This window comes from Sander vitreus, chromosome 16, assembly GCF_031162955.1.
Source record: "Sander vitreus isolate 19-12246 chromosome 16, sanVit1, whole genome shotgun sequence".
NCBI classification, from domain to species: domain Eukaryota; kingdom Metazoa; phylum Chordata; class Actinopteri; order Perciformes; family Percidae; genus Sander; species Sander vitreus.
Genome location: NC_135870.1, coordinates 9969592 through 9987193, shown reverse-complemented (window position 1 = coordinate 9987193; position 17602 = coordinate 9969592). Strand labels below are relative to the sequence as shown.

Sequence of the window (17602 nt, the reverse complement as noted above, 5' to 3'; positions counted from 1 at the left end):
TTCATGCTGTAATTGACTGTAATATGTAGCCTACTTAGTATTTAACTGGGACCAAGCTTTGGAATTCAAAAGAGCCCTATACCTATAAATGTATACTAATCTGTCAGTCATCTAATCATTCAGGAGAATAACAATCTCTATCAGTTAAGCAGTGGTTGGTTGTAGATGGTCTGCCAAGAAAGGCGGGGGTGAGAGGAGATGCTGCCTGCGAGCCTAAACTTGGGACAACAATACGCTCACTGATGAGGAGGGTTTGATAATTTTTTCTGCGTGGCCACACGGGTACATCGAGTCCTCTCTGTGAATGTAATGTGTTATAGTCCCGCCCGCCTGTGCTGACTTGACAAGCGTAAGTAACAAACCCCCGAGAGAGTGTCAACGAATCGAGCTCATCGTCTTCTCTCTATGCTGAAAACGTGCAAACGTTTCTGGACGAGGAAACAGTGGAGCACCGCAGTGAACGTGGCTTTGCTGCAGGTTTGTTTTTCTAGCTGTTGTACGCTGTTACCTCGGTATGTAACGTTGCATCATTTAACGTGTTTGCTAGCTATATGGTTCATACATTTTCGATTCGACCGCTGACATTTACAAGGATAGCTGAATTGTTCCATGTTATTTTTTTTTTTGCTAGTGACATTCGTTACAGTGCAACGTGACTTGCACTGTAGCTGGTAGACACGCCTCGCAAAACACACTGAAAGCAACTGGCTAGCTTAGCAGAGCTGTTAGCTTAGCAAAGTCACGTCAACTTAGCAAAGAAGCTAGCTAGCTAACTTCTGTTTGCAGGGTGACAAATACGTTTTTCTTTTGAGTGTAAGAAATTTCGCTTTTCGTGTACAGTTTCCGTGCGTAGCTGTTTTGGAATTAGGTGGAGATAAAGGGGGAAAGGCTCAGTATAACAAGTTAACTTACAGTGCGTGATGAGCTTTCTCCACAAACGGCCAATTTTCTTCTTTTTTTTTAATTTATTTTTTTATCAAAAATGCACCTATGAATAAATGTTTCCTGGAGAACCTTTATACATGGGGTAGCAGCTGTAAATGCTCTTGGTAAAACCTCATGGTAGGTAAAATAGGTGCTGCTGAATCCTTAACTATGTAACGATAGGCGTTGACTAGTATCTCCCTATAACTTAGCAAGGCCTTAGTACAGTGAGTGATGCTTGTAAAAGCAGCTTTTTACTAGCAACAGTGGGCAGTGCATGTAGGTGGACTGCGTGCGTACGGTAGAGTTCATGCAGGCTAGTTTGAGACTATATTTAAAGTTGTAATGTTGAACTACCCAGGCAACATCCAAGCTGCTGCGTGCATACTTGACTCATGATTTGTCTTCATTAGTCCCACTTGTCAACTCCAGTCAATTTTATTTATATAGCCCAATATCACAAGTCACAAATTTGCCTCAAGGGGCTTTACAATCTGTACAGCATGTCCTTAGACCCTCGACTTGGATAAGGAAAAACTATTTGAAGTTATTGGAGCTGAAACTGTTGAGTAGCATAAAAGTGATCTGCAACTACGTTGATAATCCATTAATTGCCAAACATCCCCTGTTTCCAACTTCTAATTTGTAAGGATTTGCTGTTTTTCCTCTTTATGTGAATGTAGAGTGGATATATTTTGGGTTTTACAGAACAACACATTTGAATATGCCACATTGGAATGTTTGATGGACATTTTTCACAATTGTCTGACGTATTATTGCCCAATACAACTAATCGATCACTCGAGAAAATAATTGGCAGATTAAGTGATGTACAAATAATAGTTCTTTGCCCTAATCAGGATATTTTATGTACCTTTACCTCCTCTTTTAGCAGATCCAGGGTGAGGAGCCTGTTTGCATTCCACTGCAGTTGCAAAACAATGGAGGTGAAGCTTGAACAGCAGGACGAAGATATCACATTCAGCAACACTGACACTAATGGTAAGATCCTTCATACCATTAGATACCTTCATATCTTCATGTTGATCAGCCATTCATGACCATAATGTAAACTGCATGAATTAACTCTTGCATGAGTAGTAAATGAAGTAAGTCCATGACATGTTGTAGATGTACAGGCTAATTAGTTCACTCAAGGGAGGAAAAAAGAAAAAACTGAACATTTCTGGCTTGCACAACATAGCATGTGGACATGTCAGATGGTTGAGGGTTTCTTCTGTCCAAGATACTGCTGTTCGGTGGGCCCTGAGCAGATCTGCCCGTGTTTTAATCCAGGAAGGGTACATGGTGGTGCTGGACATATTCCAGGATACAGTTGGCTGCTGAATGAAACCCATTCTTGGGGTGGAACATACTGTAGACCTAGCACTGACTCACCATGTATTTATATTTTTGTAACAGTACACAGAAGTCACGGTTCGGTACAATGGAGGGTAAAGCAAAACAAAAATGCAGAAGGCTATTTTTTTTATTGTGCATGTCTCAGGCTGTACCACCTAGTGTCATACATTCTCTCCCCTGAGCTAGCTGCAACAGCCTGAAGTATGTAAAGTAAGATGTAAACAATAAGTACCCAACATCATCTCCAGACTCCATCTGTAACTTGTAAACAAAATAAGACAATCGGCTATAAAACTGAAAATACAGCATCTTATTCATTCTAATTTATGAAAGTGCAAATTACGTGGAATAATAACAAAACAAAAAAATTCTACTTGGGCGAGACCTTCCCCCACAAAAGTATTCTTGCTATTAAGTGCGACAGGCATACCTTTGCCAACTAGCCACAACCTCCTGTAGGTTTTCAGCTAGGTGAGTGCTTGTGTGCTGCTCATACAGGGGCCACGTCTGTAGAACTGACGCTTTCATTTCCCACTCAGTCAATAAAATGAGCAGTCACCGTGAGATAGCTTTCCGTAGCACGAGAAGTTGGACAGTTTTTTTTTGTCTCGTTCCAGTGATTGGCACATCTGGTTGATGACGTCGGATATGCGTTAGCATGTTAGATGTATTTCCACTCACATACCCAACAACTGCTGAACAGCGCCGACACAGTCTTCGTCTTATGCACCACTCTCTCGCCTGTACTACTGTAACTGACTGGGAAACCGAAGTTTTCCCAAACTTGCGATCAGGCCGGCGGGTCCTCTAACTGTTGTGGGTCGCCACCACTCGCCATAGGCTAGGCTAGCTCTGTCTCACTCACTGGACCGTCGACATGTAGGCGGCACTCGGGAGCTTCAGAGCAGGGGGCTACAGATTAGGTGTTACATTATTACATGTCATTTAGCTGACGCTTTCTTAGGTGTCCCTAAGAAACGCGTATCTAACAGTAGTTCCGCATTACATTAATTAATTTGCACGCAAGTTTTATTTATTTTTATACCGTGTATTCTCCGTGTAAATTCATTTACCGAACCGAGACGCCCGTACTGTTTTGGTTCAATACGAATACATCTACCGTTCCACCCCTACTAGTTATGATAATTTGGTTCCCTCTGGCATTTTTTTCACAATATTTCAGTGGCATAGTCCTACATTTTAGCCATTGTGTGTGTTTATAGAATATGAGAGCAAGATTTAGTTTTTAGAAAATGAGATTATCCTGGTGAAACATGGAAAGATTTAAAAAACCAAAGATTGCCTTCTTGTATACTGCCATACTGGGGTGTGACAGTTGGAAATCGTAAATCGTAAAGTTGTTTCTCAGGATGCCTATTGTAACGGATGAATACCTCATACAGAATGACTGCCTGGCTCAGATTTGACCTGAATTGTCTTCCCACTCAGGTAAACGGCCAGCTGAGGACATGGAAGAAGAGCAGGCCTTCAAACGTTCTCGCAACGCAGACGAGATGGTGGAGCTGCGTGTGTTGCTTCAGAGCAAAGTAAAGACTCATTCGCACAGTGGGCCGCATTAGTTGTTGGGTTTTTTTTTCCCCCACTGATCAAAGCGATTATTATTTCTAATTCTTTCTTCACAGAATGCCGGTGCTGTTATCGGAAAGGGTGGCAAGAACATAAAAGCCCTACGCACAGACGTGAGTAAACGGATAAAATGCGGCTAACATTTCTGCAGCTTAGGAGCAAATTTAGTTGGCTAATAAAATAGAAAAGATTTAAACTTAAATTCCAATCAAATCAATCAATCAATTCAATCCCCTCATTGGATTCCCACAGACACAATTCCAGATTTCTTTCCAGCAGGTTCAAGAATTGACATGCAATGTTAGTCATAGATCAGTTTTCTATAACGATGAAACCAAAGCCCCTTTCACACATGCACTGCAACCCTGAAATGATTACCCAGAGGAGCTGTATGTGAGAACGCATATAACCTTTCCATCATGCTGCTAGTGCAAAATCGGAAAAAACATCCAAGGGTAAAGAAGAAGGGCCATTTACACGAAGACACCAATGAAACTTCTGTGGTTATGGGCCAACGCTGAAATCATCAGACAAATTCAAGGAACGGCAAGAGACCCGGTTGTTTATGACCAAATTCCGAACTGGCTATGTGACCACGGTGTAATCCGCGTCATGTCCTGCCTCCTGCATGTTCTGCCCAGGCGCCACCCCTCGCCTAAAACAAACAGAGTATTTGCAGTAGGTGAGAACGTGTCTGACACGGACAACCTCCTGTTGTGTGCTACATGTGTGAAAGGGCAACTTTGGACAATGTCCAGACCTAATTTGTCAGACATTGTCCGGAATTCATATGAGAAAACAGCTCAAGTTGGCTCATGTTGACAGAGAAGAATGGGTTTTGGGTTTTGTTTCCAGTCCTCTTGTGAGTTTCAACCTGATTCCCCTCACAGTGTTGAAGCTATGTTTGAGCTTGAACTGACAACAGGTGCCAGAAAGCCTGAGTGGATATAGCCTCAGGGCTGTAAATCCTGAGGCTATAAATGTTTTTTATACTTATCTTTGTCATGGTCACACTTCCTGTTCTTCTTCTCAGCCTAGTTTCAAGTCTCTCATTTCACTTTTGGGACGAAGTATAGCTTGTATTAAATTAAAAATGTATTCCTTCTCCCCCTCTTCCCTTCTCCTTTACTTTTTTGTTTTTATTTTTGGCCACCTTCCTCCGTTGCCCATGTACTGGATCGACATGCCCCTCCTGCGTTGCCCACCTTGACGTTGGCCCAACCTCCGCCCGCCCCTGAACGCCCGCCCACCTGACACTCCCGGTTGGCCCCGCCCGTAAACCGTGCCCCTCCTTAAATGGGCACCTAACTTGACATCTTGTGATTGAATGCCCCCGCCCAATGCCAACCTCCTCCACCACAACCACCACCACAACCACCACCTCCTCGGCCCATGCAGTACAATGCCAGTGTATCAGTCCCAGACAGCAGTGGCCCAGAGCGGTATGTCCCACCAGTTATTGCCTCACTGCCTGATTAGAACAGTGAAACACATGTCTTTGATAACCTGCCTTCTGTTTAATTTTAACATTTCTATATACATGACAGTATACTCCCCCCCCCCCCCCCCCCCCCCCCCCCCCCCCCCAACTCCTCCCCCAAACACCCCCTCCTCCACTTGTAAGAGACGTGTATTGTTCCTTTTGATTTTTCTGTCCATTTTCAGCATTCTCCATTGAGTATTTTTCATTACAGTTTATTGTCCATGTAGAGAATCACTGACAGCCCACTACCAAGTAGTTAGTATTTGATGGTTAGCAACACAGCTGTTGGATGTTGTTTTTCCTTGCTGTGTCTAATTTTACCCTGAAACGTGTGAAAAGCAGACATCTTTTTCTCGCTCTGTCCTCTGTGGCCCACCTGGCCTGCTTACTTTGGAACTCTACCTCCCTCACCCACTGTTGTCAGCATCACTGTCCATGATTTCTGAGAGAGCACTGCTCTTGTCTAAAGGCTTTGTCCCCCACTCTGTCACTCATTAATGTTTTATCTTTATTTCGATGTGCTGCATCCCTTCTGTTAAATTTCTCTCAGGCCACATGAGATCAGAGCTGCCTGCCAAACCTTTCATAACCCCCCAACCCCTCCACCCCTGCTCCTGTCCTGTACCACAAAGTAGTTGGTAACCACTCGCATTTCCTTCCCCACTTCAACCCCTCTGCTCTGTTACTCTTTTCTACTGCCCCCCTCGTATCCTCCTCACCTCAGCCCTTAGCCCCCTCCTCCCCACCTCTCCTCTCTTCCCCAAACCCTGATCAAAATGAGAAGGTGTGCTGGTGGCGCAATTGTAATGGCAAGCCTATGTTGAGTTTGTTACATTCCTTTTCCCCAACTTGCTGGTGGTGGGATGGTAATAGAAGATCTCTCTCTCTCATCTCCCCCCCCCCCCCAACTCTGTGTGGCCAGTCTCACCCAAATTTCAGCCATCCTGAAGCTGCCCATCCTCCCAAGACTTCTCTTACTTTAAAAACAATATTAAATTTAGTGCATGTCAACTTATTTAATCAATTTAGTGTTGGGGAAAAGTTGTAGTTGTGCATAGTATGCTGCAGTTTTAAATTTGTCCTTTTTATAGTTTGAAATCTTTCGTAAGTTTGTCTGTTACTGTTTGCTGGACTGCTTCTCAGATATTTCGGGTTTTACCTTGTGTTCTACTTTTTGTCCACCTTGTAATGCCTTGCTTCCTTTTGGCCAAAATGGTTCCTGACAGGATCCTGAGTGTGAATGCCAGCATCGACACTATTGGAGATATTCTGCTAAAAATCATACCGACTCTAGAGGAGGTAAGACCATGTTAATTTCCGTGTTTATTATGTGTACATGAACTGTGGACAGTCCAGGATGACTGATGACATTACCTTTTGAAATGTGTTGCCTGTTGGAATTAATAGAATAAAACATATTATGCAGAATTTGAAGTTCAACTTATAATAGAGTTCTACACAAGCCTTAAAAGTACCCTGTGAAGCACAAGAACACGTGAGCAAGCGGGTGGCACAATACACATCTTTCCTTTGGCTATGCGCTATTCTGCTCGGGACAGTTGGTGGCAACAAACGTAGCAATGTGCCAACAAATGAAGTGAAGAAGAATGCTAGCTTATAAACAGTATACAACAAATATAAAAAAAACGAGCTAAAAAAAAAAAACGTCTTTGCAAATATTTTGAGCAAGGTACATCATACACATTTCTTGGACCTCAAGGATACACACACTGTGTTTTTGGTGAGTAACACTAGTTGTAATATGTTTTGTTTGTGCTTTCATTTATTACTGATCTTTAAAGCGCCTGGCTAATGCAACAAATTGGCTACACTCAGGCTTGCTTTTCCCACTGGGCACTGCGGATTGACTTGCTACACATGACATTGATGCACAAAATAACCAAACCCGGCTGAGCTTTACACAACAAAACTGCCTTTAACTGCCTGTTGGCTAGTTGGTTTAGGTACAACAACCATAGCGACGCACAGGTCTAACCGTTATGTCGCAAAACGGCTGTAAAAACCCCAATTGAGATGCATATTCTGAATGTATACATTCAAAGAATGCTTCTAAAACCCAAATAATACTTACATATCCCATGTGTCTTAATCGGGAAAATGCTTGATTCATAAATAGGCCTTATTCTGAATATCCAAACGGAATAGGGCTGACCTCGAATATTTGATTGTGAATCTCACAGTCGAATCTTTTTCTGTCGAATCTCAAGGTTTTGTGCGCTGCATGACACATTATACATCTAAGTTTGACTTACTGTACATTGGCCTTTGAATATATTTTTAAATGATGTCCCTACCATAGCTATCACCTTTTGTGAAGCTCACAGTAATTAGCTTTTGTCTCGACTGTCACGGAAATGTAATTCAGTGTTATTTCTGAGGTTGTTGTTGGTGATTTTCTAACTACTTCGTCGAATCTTGGTGAGCTCAATCTTTGCCACCACTGTTCTTCTATCTAGCAATTTTTTTCTGCAAATGCTGTCATGACTGACAGTTTCTCTTCTCGTAATTCTTTATACTGATGCAACAACAATTTGAGTGCCAATTAGTCATTGTTACTCTGTCAGTTATCCAGTGCTGCTTTAAAAGCATTGTCTTCTAAAGCTGGCACATGTTGCTTATATTACTACTATTTAATGTTAGAAGATGTTATAAAACAAGACCACATCGATTCAAACAGTTTGCATCAGGCAGAGGTGTGCTAATCCTGAACAAATGTGGGTATTGATAAATCCCAATATTTTTCAGATATTTTTATATGGTGCAGTATGTTCTACCATACACACGTTTGTTTTAATTTTCCTTAATCAAACCTGCACTGGTTAACGTTTGTGTTGGTGCATACGTTTGTTCAGTTCTAAATTCCATTATTTCAGGAAAGTAAAACAAAAAAATGCAACTGTTACAGAACAAAGTCAATGTTTGTTTTAACAGCACATAACATAAGCTTGTTATGAATTTCCAAATTGCCTCTGTGATCCTGAACATATCCCTTGTACAGACATTCATCTTTCTGTTAACGGATTATTTAAAACTTAAAGCCCACTACATGTTACATTTGTGGCCATTATTTTCTTTCACATTTCCAACATAGAGTATCTAGTTGCAGAAATGTGTTATCAATGCTGGAAAGAGTTTCAGGCCCTGATGACATCACTGATCTTGCTTTGTGTTTTTGTAGTACCAGCATTACAGTGGGATTGATTTTGACTCTGAGCTTCGTCTGCTGATCCATCAGAGCTTGGCAGGGGGCATCATTGGGGTAAAAGGTGCCAAGATAAAGGAGCTGAGAGAGGTAGGACAGAGTCCAGATTAGCAGGAGCCTCGCCATGATGCTCTGCACCAACAGTTGGCCTGGAGATGAATTGTTAAAATCATACATGTTACTTGTATTTTGTGAGTTGCACTACCAATAATGACATAACAAACATGTATGAAAAGAGAACTTTTTTTACTGGTGTAACTTAGTTTAGTAGTAAAGCAATCAAAATGAATTTGATTGTCTGGATACAAGTCTTACATTTCCATGTTTTCATGCGCTAGAACACCCAGACCACCATCAAGCTGTTCCAGGAGTGCTGTCCACACTCCACTGACCGAGTCGTCTTGGTGGGAGGAAAGCCAGAACGGGTCATTGAATGTATAAAAGTTATCCTGGAGCTAGTGTCAGAGGTCAGTTTACATCTCTGAGATCTGCTGAAAGCCTCAACATACTTTATATAATCATGTGTTTCATGTCATGCAGATGTAAGGATAGTTGTGACTAGAGGCTGAATTCCATAATTTTATGGAATGGATTTTTGCAGCTAGAAATTCCACCTTATGTCCTTTTTTTCCCGACCGGATTTCCATTAACTTCTGCTTCCTTTGTGTTGGAATTCTAAACTCCGGTGGATTTATGAGGACTATGGTTAACTGTTCCTCAGATCTCTGCATGGTAAATCCAGACAGCTAGCTAGACTATCTGTCCAATCTGAGTTTTCTGTTGCACGACTAAAACAACCTTTAAATGTACGCCTTCCACCAAAACAAGTTCCTTCCCGAGACTGTTTTTCGGTGGCACCGGGGCTCCGTACAGCGCTTAGCGCAGCCAATGACGATTTTGATTGGTTTAAAGAAATGTCAATAAACCAGAGCATGTTTTTCTCCCATCCCGGAGTGCTCTGTGGACTAGCCAGACCCTCCTCCGCAGCGTTGTGGAGGAAGGCCTGGCAAAGTGAGACTACTGAAACCTCAACAGCTTTAAAGAGTATTAGTCTGTGTGTTTTACAACTAATTTCAACAGTTATTTCAGAACAGAGCAGACTCTTACAATCTTATTAATTTCCTTTGCCTTCATTTTGCAGGCGCCAATCAAAGGTCGTGCCCAGCCTTATGACCCTAATTTCTACGATGAGACATACGACTATGGCGGTTTCACTATGTTATTCGAGGAGAGAGGCAGACGACCCATTGGTAGCTTCCCCATTCGTGTGCGTGGGGGCTTTGAGCGCATGCCCCCGGTTCGTGGCAACAGACCTATACCTCCCTCCAGAAGGGACTACGATGACATAAGCCCCCGTCGGGGTCCTCCACCTCCGCTGAGCAGAGGTGGACGAGGGGGCAGCCGAGCACGCAATCTGCCTCTTCCCCCGCCACCACCGCCAAGAGGAGGGTGAGGAGGGGCTCTTTTACTGTGGATGCTTTCACACCTTTAACCTGTTTGGTTCGTTAAAATGAACTCTGGTGCATTTGGCCTAGTGGTTTGGTTCATAGTCACCATACAGTAACTAGCAGTCCTCATGTTATATTAAAGGAACACGCCGACTTATTGGGACTTTAGCTTATTTACCGTAACTCTATACAAATCACAACATGTAAACAGGAACATGTTGGCGTTATTTTGTCACTTATTCAGAGCAGTAGGCTAGTTGGAACCGGTTACCTCCAGGATCTGTGCTAGGCTTAGCTAGTGCTGGGGGCGTCAGAGTTACAACACTCACGGAGATGAGAAGGGTATGTATGGACTTGTCTAACTCTGGGGGTTACTGTGAATAAGCTAAGGTCCCAATAAGTCGGCGTGTTCCTTTTTAAGGTACAAAATGCCTTTTTTCCCGTTTGTCATTTATTATATACAAGGTTCAGTTGCAGTCTCGACTAGGGGTGTGATGAGACACCCAGCACACGAGACACAAGATTGGGTTCACGCGATCGAGACGAGACAATATTTTAATACTATTCTAAAGGAAACTTCAATGAAGAAATAAGACTGGAAAAATAGTGTTTTATTCAATTGAAAGTCACAAAATGAAAAACGAACACTGAAATGTTTTGCCACAAACTCAATGACTGGCTTCTCTCCTGTATAACTAAGTTACACCGTTACTTATTCCATGTGTACGGTGGAGAGAGAGTCTCTTCACTCAGAGAACCAAGGTTACAACGTAACTAAGCGTTTTCTGGCAGTAGTTGAGACCAGTTGTTTGTACTTGAATTTGTCATTGTACAGTAGACAAGAGAAATAAAGCTTATTTAACATTGTTTCACAGTGATTACGTTCTTAAGCACAAATAAATGACCATCAAACACTCAACAGATTCTTGTGAAGACAGATGCTCTTTTCTCCTCTTCATTTTATTCATTGCAGCAGTAAAGTAAATTTATGATTTGCTGTCCGCTTCCTGACTCATTTTAAAAAGGACAGAGAGAGAGTGGTCTGCGCCAGACAGCGCCACAGTGAGCTGCACACTACAGACACGTGTGTGTCTCGGCCGAGGGGGGGGGAGAGAGAGAAAGAGAGAAAGAAAACTCTCTAATGTTCTAATGCTGTTTTACAGGCAGCTTTTTTTCTTCCGCTATCGCTCTGCAAAAGTTAACTTTGGAGAACGGGAGGGGGGGGGGGGATCTTCTATGCTAATTTCGAGGTCAGAGTCAGACTCATCCGTCATGCTGGTTGCTGCTCTGCACTTGTGTACTGATATTGTGAGACACTTTTTACCTCAATAAGAAATCTTGTCACGTTTTAATCTCGCGAGATCTTGTGGGACGAGATTTCGTCATACCTCTAGTCTCGACTAATAATGCTCATAATTGTTTTGTCGTGAGCTAGCTCCAAAGGTGCATGTGATTTTCTTTCAGTCACCAACATTTGATTTCCCCACCTTGATCCATGTAGTGGTGATGATGATGATGCAAAACTGTCCAATCAATGAGATACCTGTCAGTCCATATGACTTTATGCCCACAGCTCTTAAAATTCTGTGAATATGAACAGGACTAGGACTAAAAGGCAACAATGAATCATTTTTCTTTGGTACAGACCAAATGAACCAAACTACAGGTGTGAAAGCACTCTTGGATACACAATTGTTTAGATACAGGTACATATTTATATTTTATTTTTCCAACACACTTTCCTTGTCTGTCATTGTTTGCAGGGGAGACAGGTTCTCACATGGCAGCTATCATGGCGGCATGGACGACAGACCAAGGTGAATACGGAGCAGGATTGTCAATAATTTAATTTCTCTCAAAAGCAGAGCGACTGACATCAGAGTGAGTTGCTCAGTAGCAGAATGTCAACCCACCAGCCCTGATTCAGAGTCTGATCACAGGTCATCTGTAGAGTCTGCATGTCCTTTCACACTCACAGTTTTCTAAATGCCAATCTTAACAGCGCTGACCCGCGTGATACTGTAGTGTCAAAGTGTCCTCTAGAGTAGAGAAACTATATTAACGCATACCTTTTTGTCTGTAGTGACAGAAGAGGCCGAGGAGGAGACCGTTATGACAGCATGGTGAGTGCCGTCTGTGTTTACAGGTGCTGCTGTAATGCTAGGCTGTATGTTTGTAGCTTTCCTAGTTGTGTGTAGTAGTTTGTGAATTATGTTTCAGACAAGGGGATTGGAATTCCTTTTTCTGATTGTAGTACAAGCACGGAGCCATGGACTGGGCTGCTTTTTCACTGTGAATGCACACTGATCGAGGCCTGTTGTTGCCTGGCAACAGCTGTCTCCGTGGTTACCACAGAGCAGCTGAGTACGTAGTCCAGAGATCCACCAGGCTAGCAAATGAACTTGAGCTGAAACCAAAGCAATTCCTGAACAGGCTTCCTTCAGTTCTTAGCTGCAAGCAAATACTTTCAATAAGAAGGTAAATAATACATTTGATCAAATAAACACCAGTAGATGTCAATTAGTTCTTGAGATTTAAGGACAAACATGGTGTGCTTGAGACCAGCATAGTATCAAACATGTATCTTCACTTTTAAAGCATTTAGATATTTCTCATCAAAATGCAAATTAATTTTAGCGAAAATACTTAAATACGATAAGAAGATAGCCTTGGATAATAAAATAAGCTCATCACTTTTACTCATCTAAAAGCGTTATGAAGACAACATCTGGTTTACTGTTTTGTGTGCTCAAATAACTTTCACAAAATGTTTTTTTATTTATTCAGGGTGTGACCTTGCTCTAATTTTCACTGCTTTATTAACACATTGAATAGTCAATGGCTTTATGTGGTTAAGGCAAACTTTTACTGTGCATTTAAATGTCCTAAATATGAGCAATTCATTCTTGGGTTAAATTATCATGGTTCACTATCATGAGCCATGTCTATAAAGAAAAAGGTATATCTCAGATTGTTTCTCCTTTTGCTCTAAAAAAAGCTCAAGTAGAAAATCTGTTTTAGTATTTTGACTCCGTACTCCAGTTAACAGTTCTCTTGCTGGTATTAAAATGTGCTGTCATTATTCCATCATTAAAACACAAACGTATGTTTACCTTATTTCTTTTCTCCTCTTAAATCGATCCTGAAATGCAGAGTGGAGGTGGATATGGTGAGTGTTATTTTTTATTTCATCAAAAGAAAATCAAAAGTCTAATAATAATGCTAATTATGACCTAAATACTAAAACAATTAATGTAACACCTCTATGACAGTGTCAACAAAAACTGACTATTGTAGGCATCATGCATTATGAAAGTAGACTTTCTGGCAGTTGCATATACAATACAGAACAGTTGTATATCCAATACAACTGGTCTGTTTTTAATATTCTGCCCACCTCATGTATGTAAATAGAGAGGACAAAATGCATTTGACTGTACAGGTGTACCTAACAGAGTGGACACTGCGTTTATAATCTAAACCATTAAAAACACAAAAGTAAATGTTTAAATGTTTTCATTTTAATGTTTAGTTGTAAAACCTGTCTGGTTGCCTGATTACTCATGTTGTTTACCCCTTTTAAACTCTTTTGTAAAGCTATGACTGCAAGTTTTGACATGTCGACACATCCTAGAATAAACATTTTCTATAAAAAACATTTTCCATATTACATATTTGTCAGAGCACATAGAGGGAAAACTTATTTGTTTTGGGCATTTGCTCTCGTCTTTGTCCCTGCGGTGTATTTTCATTTTTCCCTTTTCTTATTTCCTTTCCAATGTTTTCAAAGACAACAATTCTTCCTGGGAGCACTTTCAGTCTGGTGAGTGGGGAGGGATTATTATTGTCAGTTTCTTGTTTCCTTACCCTTATGGGATCATTTCTTCTTGTTGCATGCTTAAGTTAAAGACAAATTCACCTTAAATGTTCTTTCTCACCTCTGACTTTAGGTGGCAGAGGCTCATACAGTGATATTGGAGGCCCAGTCATCACAACACAAGTCACCATACCAAAAGATGTAAGTAAGACATCTTTAGACTCTTGCAGTTAAGAATGACAGAAAAGACTTTTCACTTTTAATTGGCCTGTGTGGTTGTTCTGCAGCTGGCTGGCTCCATCATTGGTAAGGGCGGCCAGAGGATCAAGCAGATCCGCCATGAATCTGGGGCATCCATCAAGATTGATGAACCACTAGAGGGCTCTGAGGACCGCATCATCACCATCACAGGAACACAGGACCAGATCCAGAACGCCCAGTACCTGCTGCAGAACAGGCATGTGCTCCTGTGACTCCCCCAAACAACTCATCTCATTGGAGCAGTGTGGTCTCCTCTGATGGCCTGTAGGCTCATCCACCACTGGATGGAAGTAAACATTTTTTTTGTTGCTGCATTAAAACGTTTACTTCCACTTAAAGGTCCTATAACATGCTGCTTTTTTATGCTTTTATATAGGCCTTAGTGGTCCCCTAATACTGTATCTGAAGTCTCTTTCCCGAAAATTCAGCCTTGGTGCAGAATTACAGCCACTAGAGCCAGGCCCACAGTGAGCTTTACTTAGGATGTGCCATTTCTGTGTCTGTAGCTTTAAATGCTATTGAGGAGAGGGGGGCTTGACCAACTGCCATGCTTCACTTGTTTTCAAGCCATGATGTCTCTCTCTTATGGGTGGGCCAAATTCTCTGGGTGGGCAAAGCAGAGAAAGGGGAGGTAACCTTCCTCCTTATGACATCATGAGGAGGAGATTCCAGATTGGCCCATCTGAGCTTTCATTTTCTCAAAGGCAGAGCAGGATACCCAGAGCTTGGTTTACATCTATCGCCATTTCTAGCCACTGGGGGACCATAGGCAGGCTGGGGGAACTCATATTAATGTTAAAAAACCTCATAAAGTGACATTTTTTATGCCATGGGACCTTTAACTTTATTGTACCCAATGAGTATTTTTTTTTCTTGCAGCCAGCTGAAACACACACAGACTTAATAATAAAATACATAAAACACATAATAATCTTGTCGTCAGTTGTTGCTGTTATGTTAATTGTACTATACACCATATGCTGCATTTACTATTACGACTACCTCCTAAGTTTTTAGACCAGAAGTTGACCAAGATCAGTAACAAAAATTGAACCCCACCAGAGAGATGCTAATTTTGTCTAGAGCTGAAGCGATTAATTGATCAACAGAAAATGAATTGGCAGCTATTTTGATAATGTATTACTCACTTTAATAATCTGTGAGGATCTGCTGCTTTTTTGCTGTTTTCACTTTAAACTGTAAACAATGATGGGCTGTTGGTCTGAGAAAACAAGCCCTTTTGAAGGTGCCACCTTGGGCACTGGGAAATTATACGGGGCCTTTTTCACTATTTTGTGACCTTTTTTATAGACAATAGGGCTGGGCTGTATGGCCAAAATCTTCAATTCCGATATAGATCATTTCATGTCTCGATAACGATATATATCGCGATATAACATGTTTTCTGCTAAATAAATAGTCTATATGAAAAAAACCACATGGTAAAGACTATTATTGTGTACTCCTGTGTGAATTAAAGATTGACAAAGTACTGAGAAATATCTAATTGTATTAAGCTTTTGTACAAACCTGAAATTTTACTGAAATCAGTGTTCTTAGATACATGTTCAAATGTTTTTACATTATGCCAAAACATAAGGGTGTTGAGCCTTTGAGCTTTTCAGTTACTTACTTTTCAGACACTTCCTTTTCGCCTCCATCCCTAAATGGCTAAGCTGGTCTCAGCAGTCATGCTTCTTGCAGACATAATTTATTTTCAGCGTTGACCTTGGCATACTTTTTATGACTTACAGTTGTGCTCAACATAAAACATGTTTTACAGTTTGCTTTACAGCATTAACAGCTCCTGACCCATGTCACATTCAATGCCCTTACCTTCGTCTGTCTCTTATTTCAGTGTGAGGCAGTACTCTGGTCGGTTCTTCTAGGAAGAGGGGAAGTGAAGAAGAAGAGTGAAGCCATGCTGCCATACTGTTTCCTCCTTCTATTCAGAGCCTACATTCCTCTGCTTTGCCTCCTCCATTCACTATCGCACACTACACCATCGACCTATAAATCACAATTTTTATTTACAGGCATTTAAAAAAAACTTTAAGGAGTCAAGGTGTTTCTGTGCTGGTGTAATTCTTTTTATGAGATTATTGTGCCGTCAGTGGAGTAAACTCATACTGTACGTGTGATAACTTTTGGTGTTGTGAGCTGCCCTGGGCCCTTATCTTCATTTCAATACAGCATGCAGAATGTAATCTTTTTGTAAGGAACATTATGTGAGGATTTTTTCTCTCTCTACCCCCCTTTTTCAATGTTTAAGCACACTCTAAATAAAGATGCATGGTTTCAGAATGGTTAAAGAACCATTGAAATAAACTTTAATTTTTACACAACATCCATTATCCTTTTCCACTTTTAAATGAAGTGCTTTTTGTAAGATGGGCTTTAATGGAGTAGTTTGACATTTTGAGTAATATGCTTATTTGTCTTTGTGCTAGGCTAACCGGCTGCTAGCAGTAACCTTCATTACGGCTGTGGTAGGCCATTTCTTTTTGGCTTTATTGGGCACCATGTTCATTATAATCTCTATAATATATAATTCATGCATATTGTAATTCAAATGGTCTGAGAGAAGAGACTTCTGCACCTCATCTGGGCTCTGTTTTTAGGCTTTAGAAATCTAGCTGTGACAGGAGACTTTGATCTATCACAGGTCATTTCAGAGAAAGAGCGTTCCTATTGGCTGTTCTGCGCATGCATTGCCCACGCTACATTGAGGGGAGAGGTGGAGCTGCAGGAAGAGGTCTCGCTCAAATTCTGGCTTTTTTTGCATTCTACCCACTGCAGCTTTAACTCTTTACCAGATATTGAATAAACCTATTTCTCAAAATGTCATACTTTTGCTTTAAGTTGGGATAAACGTGCCAGTGTGATATAGCAAAAAGAACATTTTTAAGAAATTTTTTTGTTTTTCATAGAAAGACAAAGAGCTGTATAAAGTGTGTATGTGTGTATATATTTACATAGAAACAGTAATTTCATGAGTGGTTAGGTTAGATAGGCCTAAAATAGATAGAGCCCAAAGAGCCATAAGACCTTTTTTTTCTATGTTATTTGATTTATTTTCTGCCAATTATGACTCGCTGTAATGCAACCTCAATTTTGGATCTGTTTGATCCATTATTCTTGCATTAGTGTTTTTAATTTGAACAGTTTGGAAACATTTGTAAAGTTTTGAATAGGCTCTTGGGTGCCGTTTGAAACGAGGAGCATACAGCTTTGTGAGTCCATGAGTGGTGTTTTCTATCCGGTCATATCTGTAGCTCTGTGTCTGATTATCTGTAGTACCTGCAGGTGTTTGGTAAATAAAGTCTGTGTCACAGTTCACTAAGTGTGTGCTCTACTTTATTTCTACGGCGGATAAGATATGACCGTCTAGTTCTGGTTGTAATTAGTTGTGGTTCTAATTTGTGCCAGCCTGTTGCTCTGTCATATGCATCCGTAGTTTACAAGTTAACACCGGAAATTTGTTCCCATAATGTAAT

At 41.1% G+C, this 17602-nt stretch overlaps 1 protein-coding gene across 7 annotated transcripts; it reads left to right on the top strand.

Moving 5' to 3' along the window:
* The first annotated feature begins 343 nt into the window (after positions 1-343).
* On the top strand, positions 344-17444 carry hnrpkl (heterogeneous nuclear ribonucleoprotein K, like). Of its 7 annotated transcripts, none has more exons than XM_078272059.1 (16): positions 347-512; positions 1820-1926; positions 3736-3833; positions 3930-3986; positions 5272-5315; positions 6583-6655; positions 8556-8669; positions 8918-9046; positions 9721-10028; positions 11791-11844; positions 12111-12150; positions 13181-13196; positions 13818-13850; positions 13978-14045; positions 14132-14301; positions 15964-17444. In XM_078272059.1, exons 1-16 carry the CDS (start codon positions 406-408, stop codon positions 15992-15994), a joined length of 1449 nt encoding a protein of 482 aa, XP_078128185.1. In that variant the 5' UTR covers positions 347-405; the 3' UTR covers positions 15995-17444. The 7 variants fall into 7 exon arrangements, 6 of the variants coding, with proteins under 6 accessions (XP_078128186.1, XP_078128189.1, XP_078128185.1 ...); XM_078272058.1 differs by having other exon boundaries at positions 1817-1926; XR_013503252.1 differs by having other exon boundaries at positions 348-512; positions 1817-1926; positions 14132-14395.
* Positions 17445-17602: the final 158 nt, after the last annotated feature.

Excerpts from the sequence above, each read along its gene's own strand:
- hnrpkl (XM_078272058.1), top strand. The coding sequence starts at position 406 with ATGCTGAAAACGTGCAAACGTTTCTGGACGAGGAAACAGTGGAGCACC. Across the intron at positions 9,047-9,720 it reads TCCTGGAGCTAGTGTCAGAG|GCGCCAATCAAAGGTCGTGC; the intron begins GTCAGTTTACAT and ends TTCATTTTGCAG. Across the intron at positions 10,029-11,790 it reads CCACCACCGCCAAGAGGAGG|GGGAGACAGGTTCTCACATG; the intron begins GTGAGGAGGGGC and ends CATTGTTTGCAG.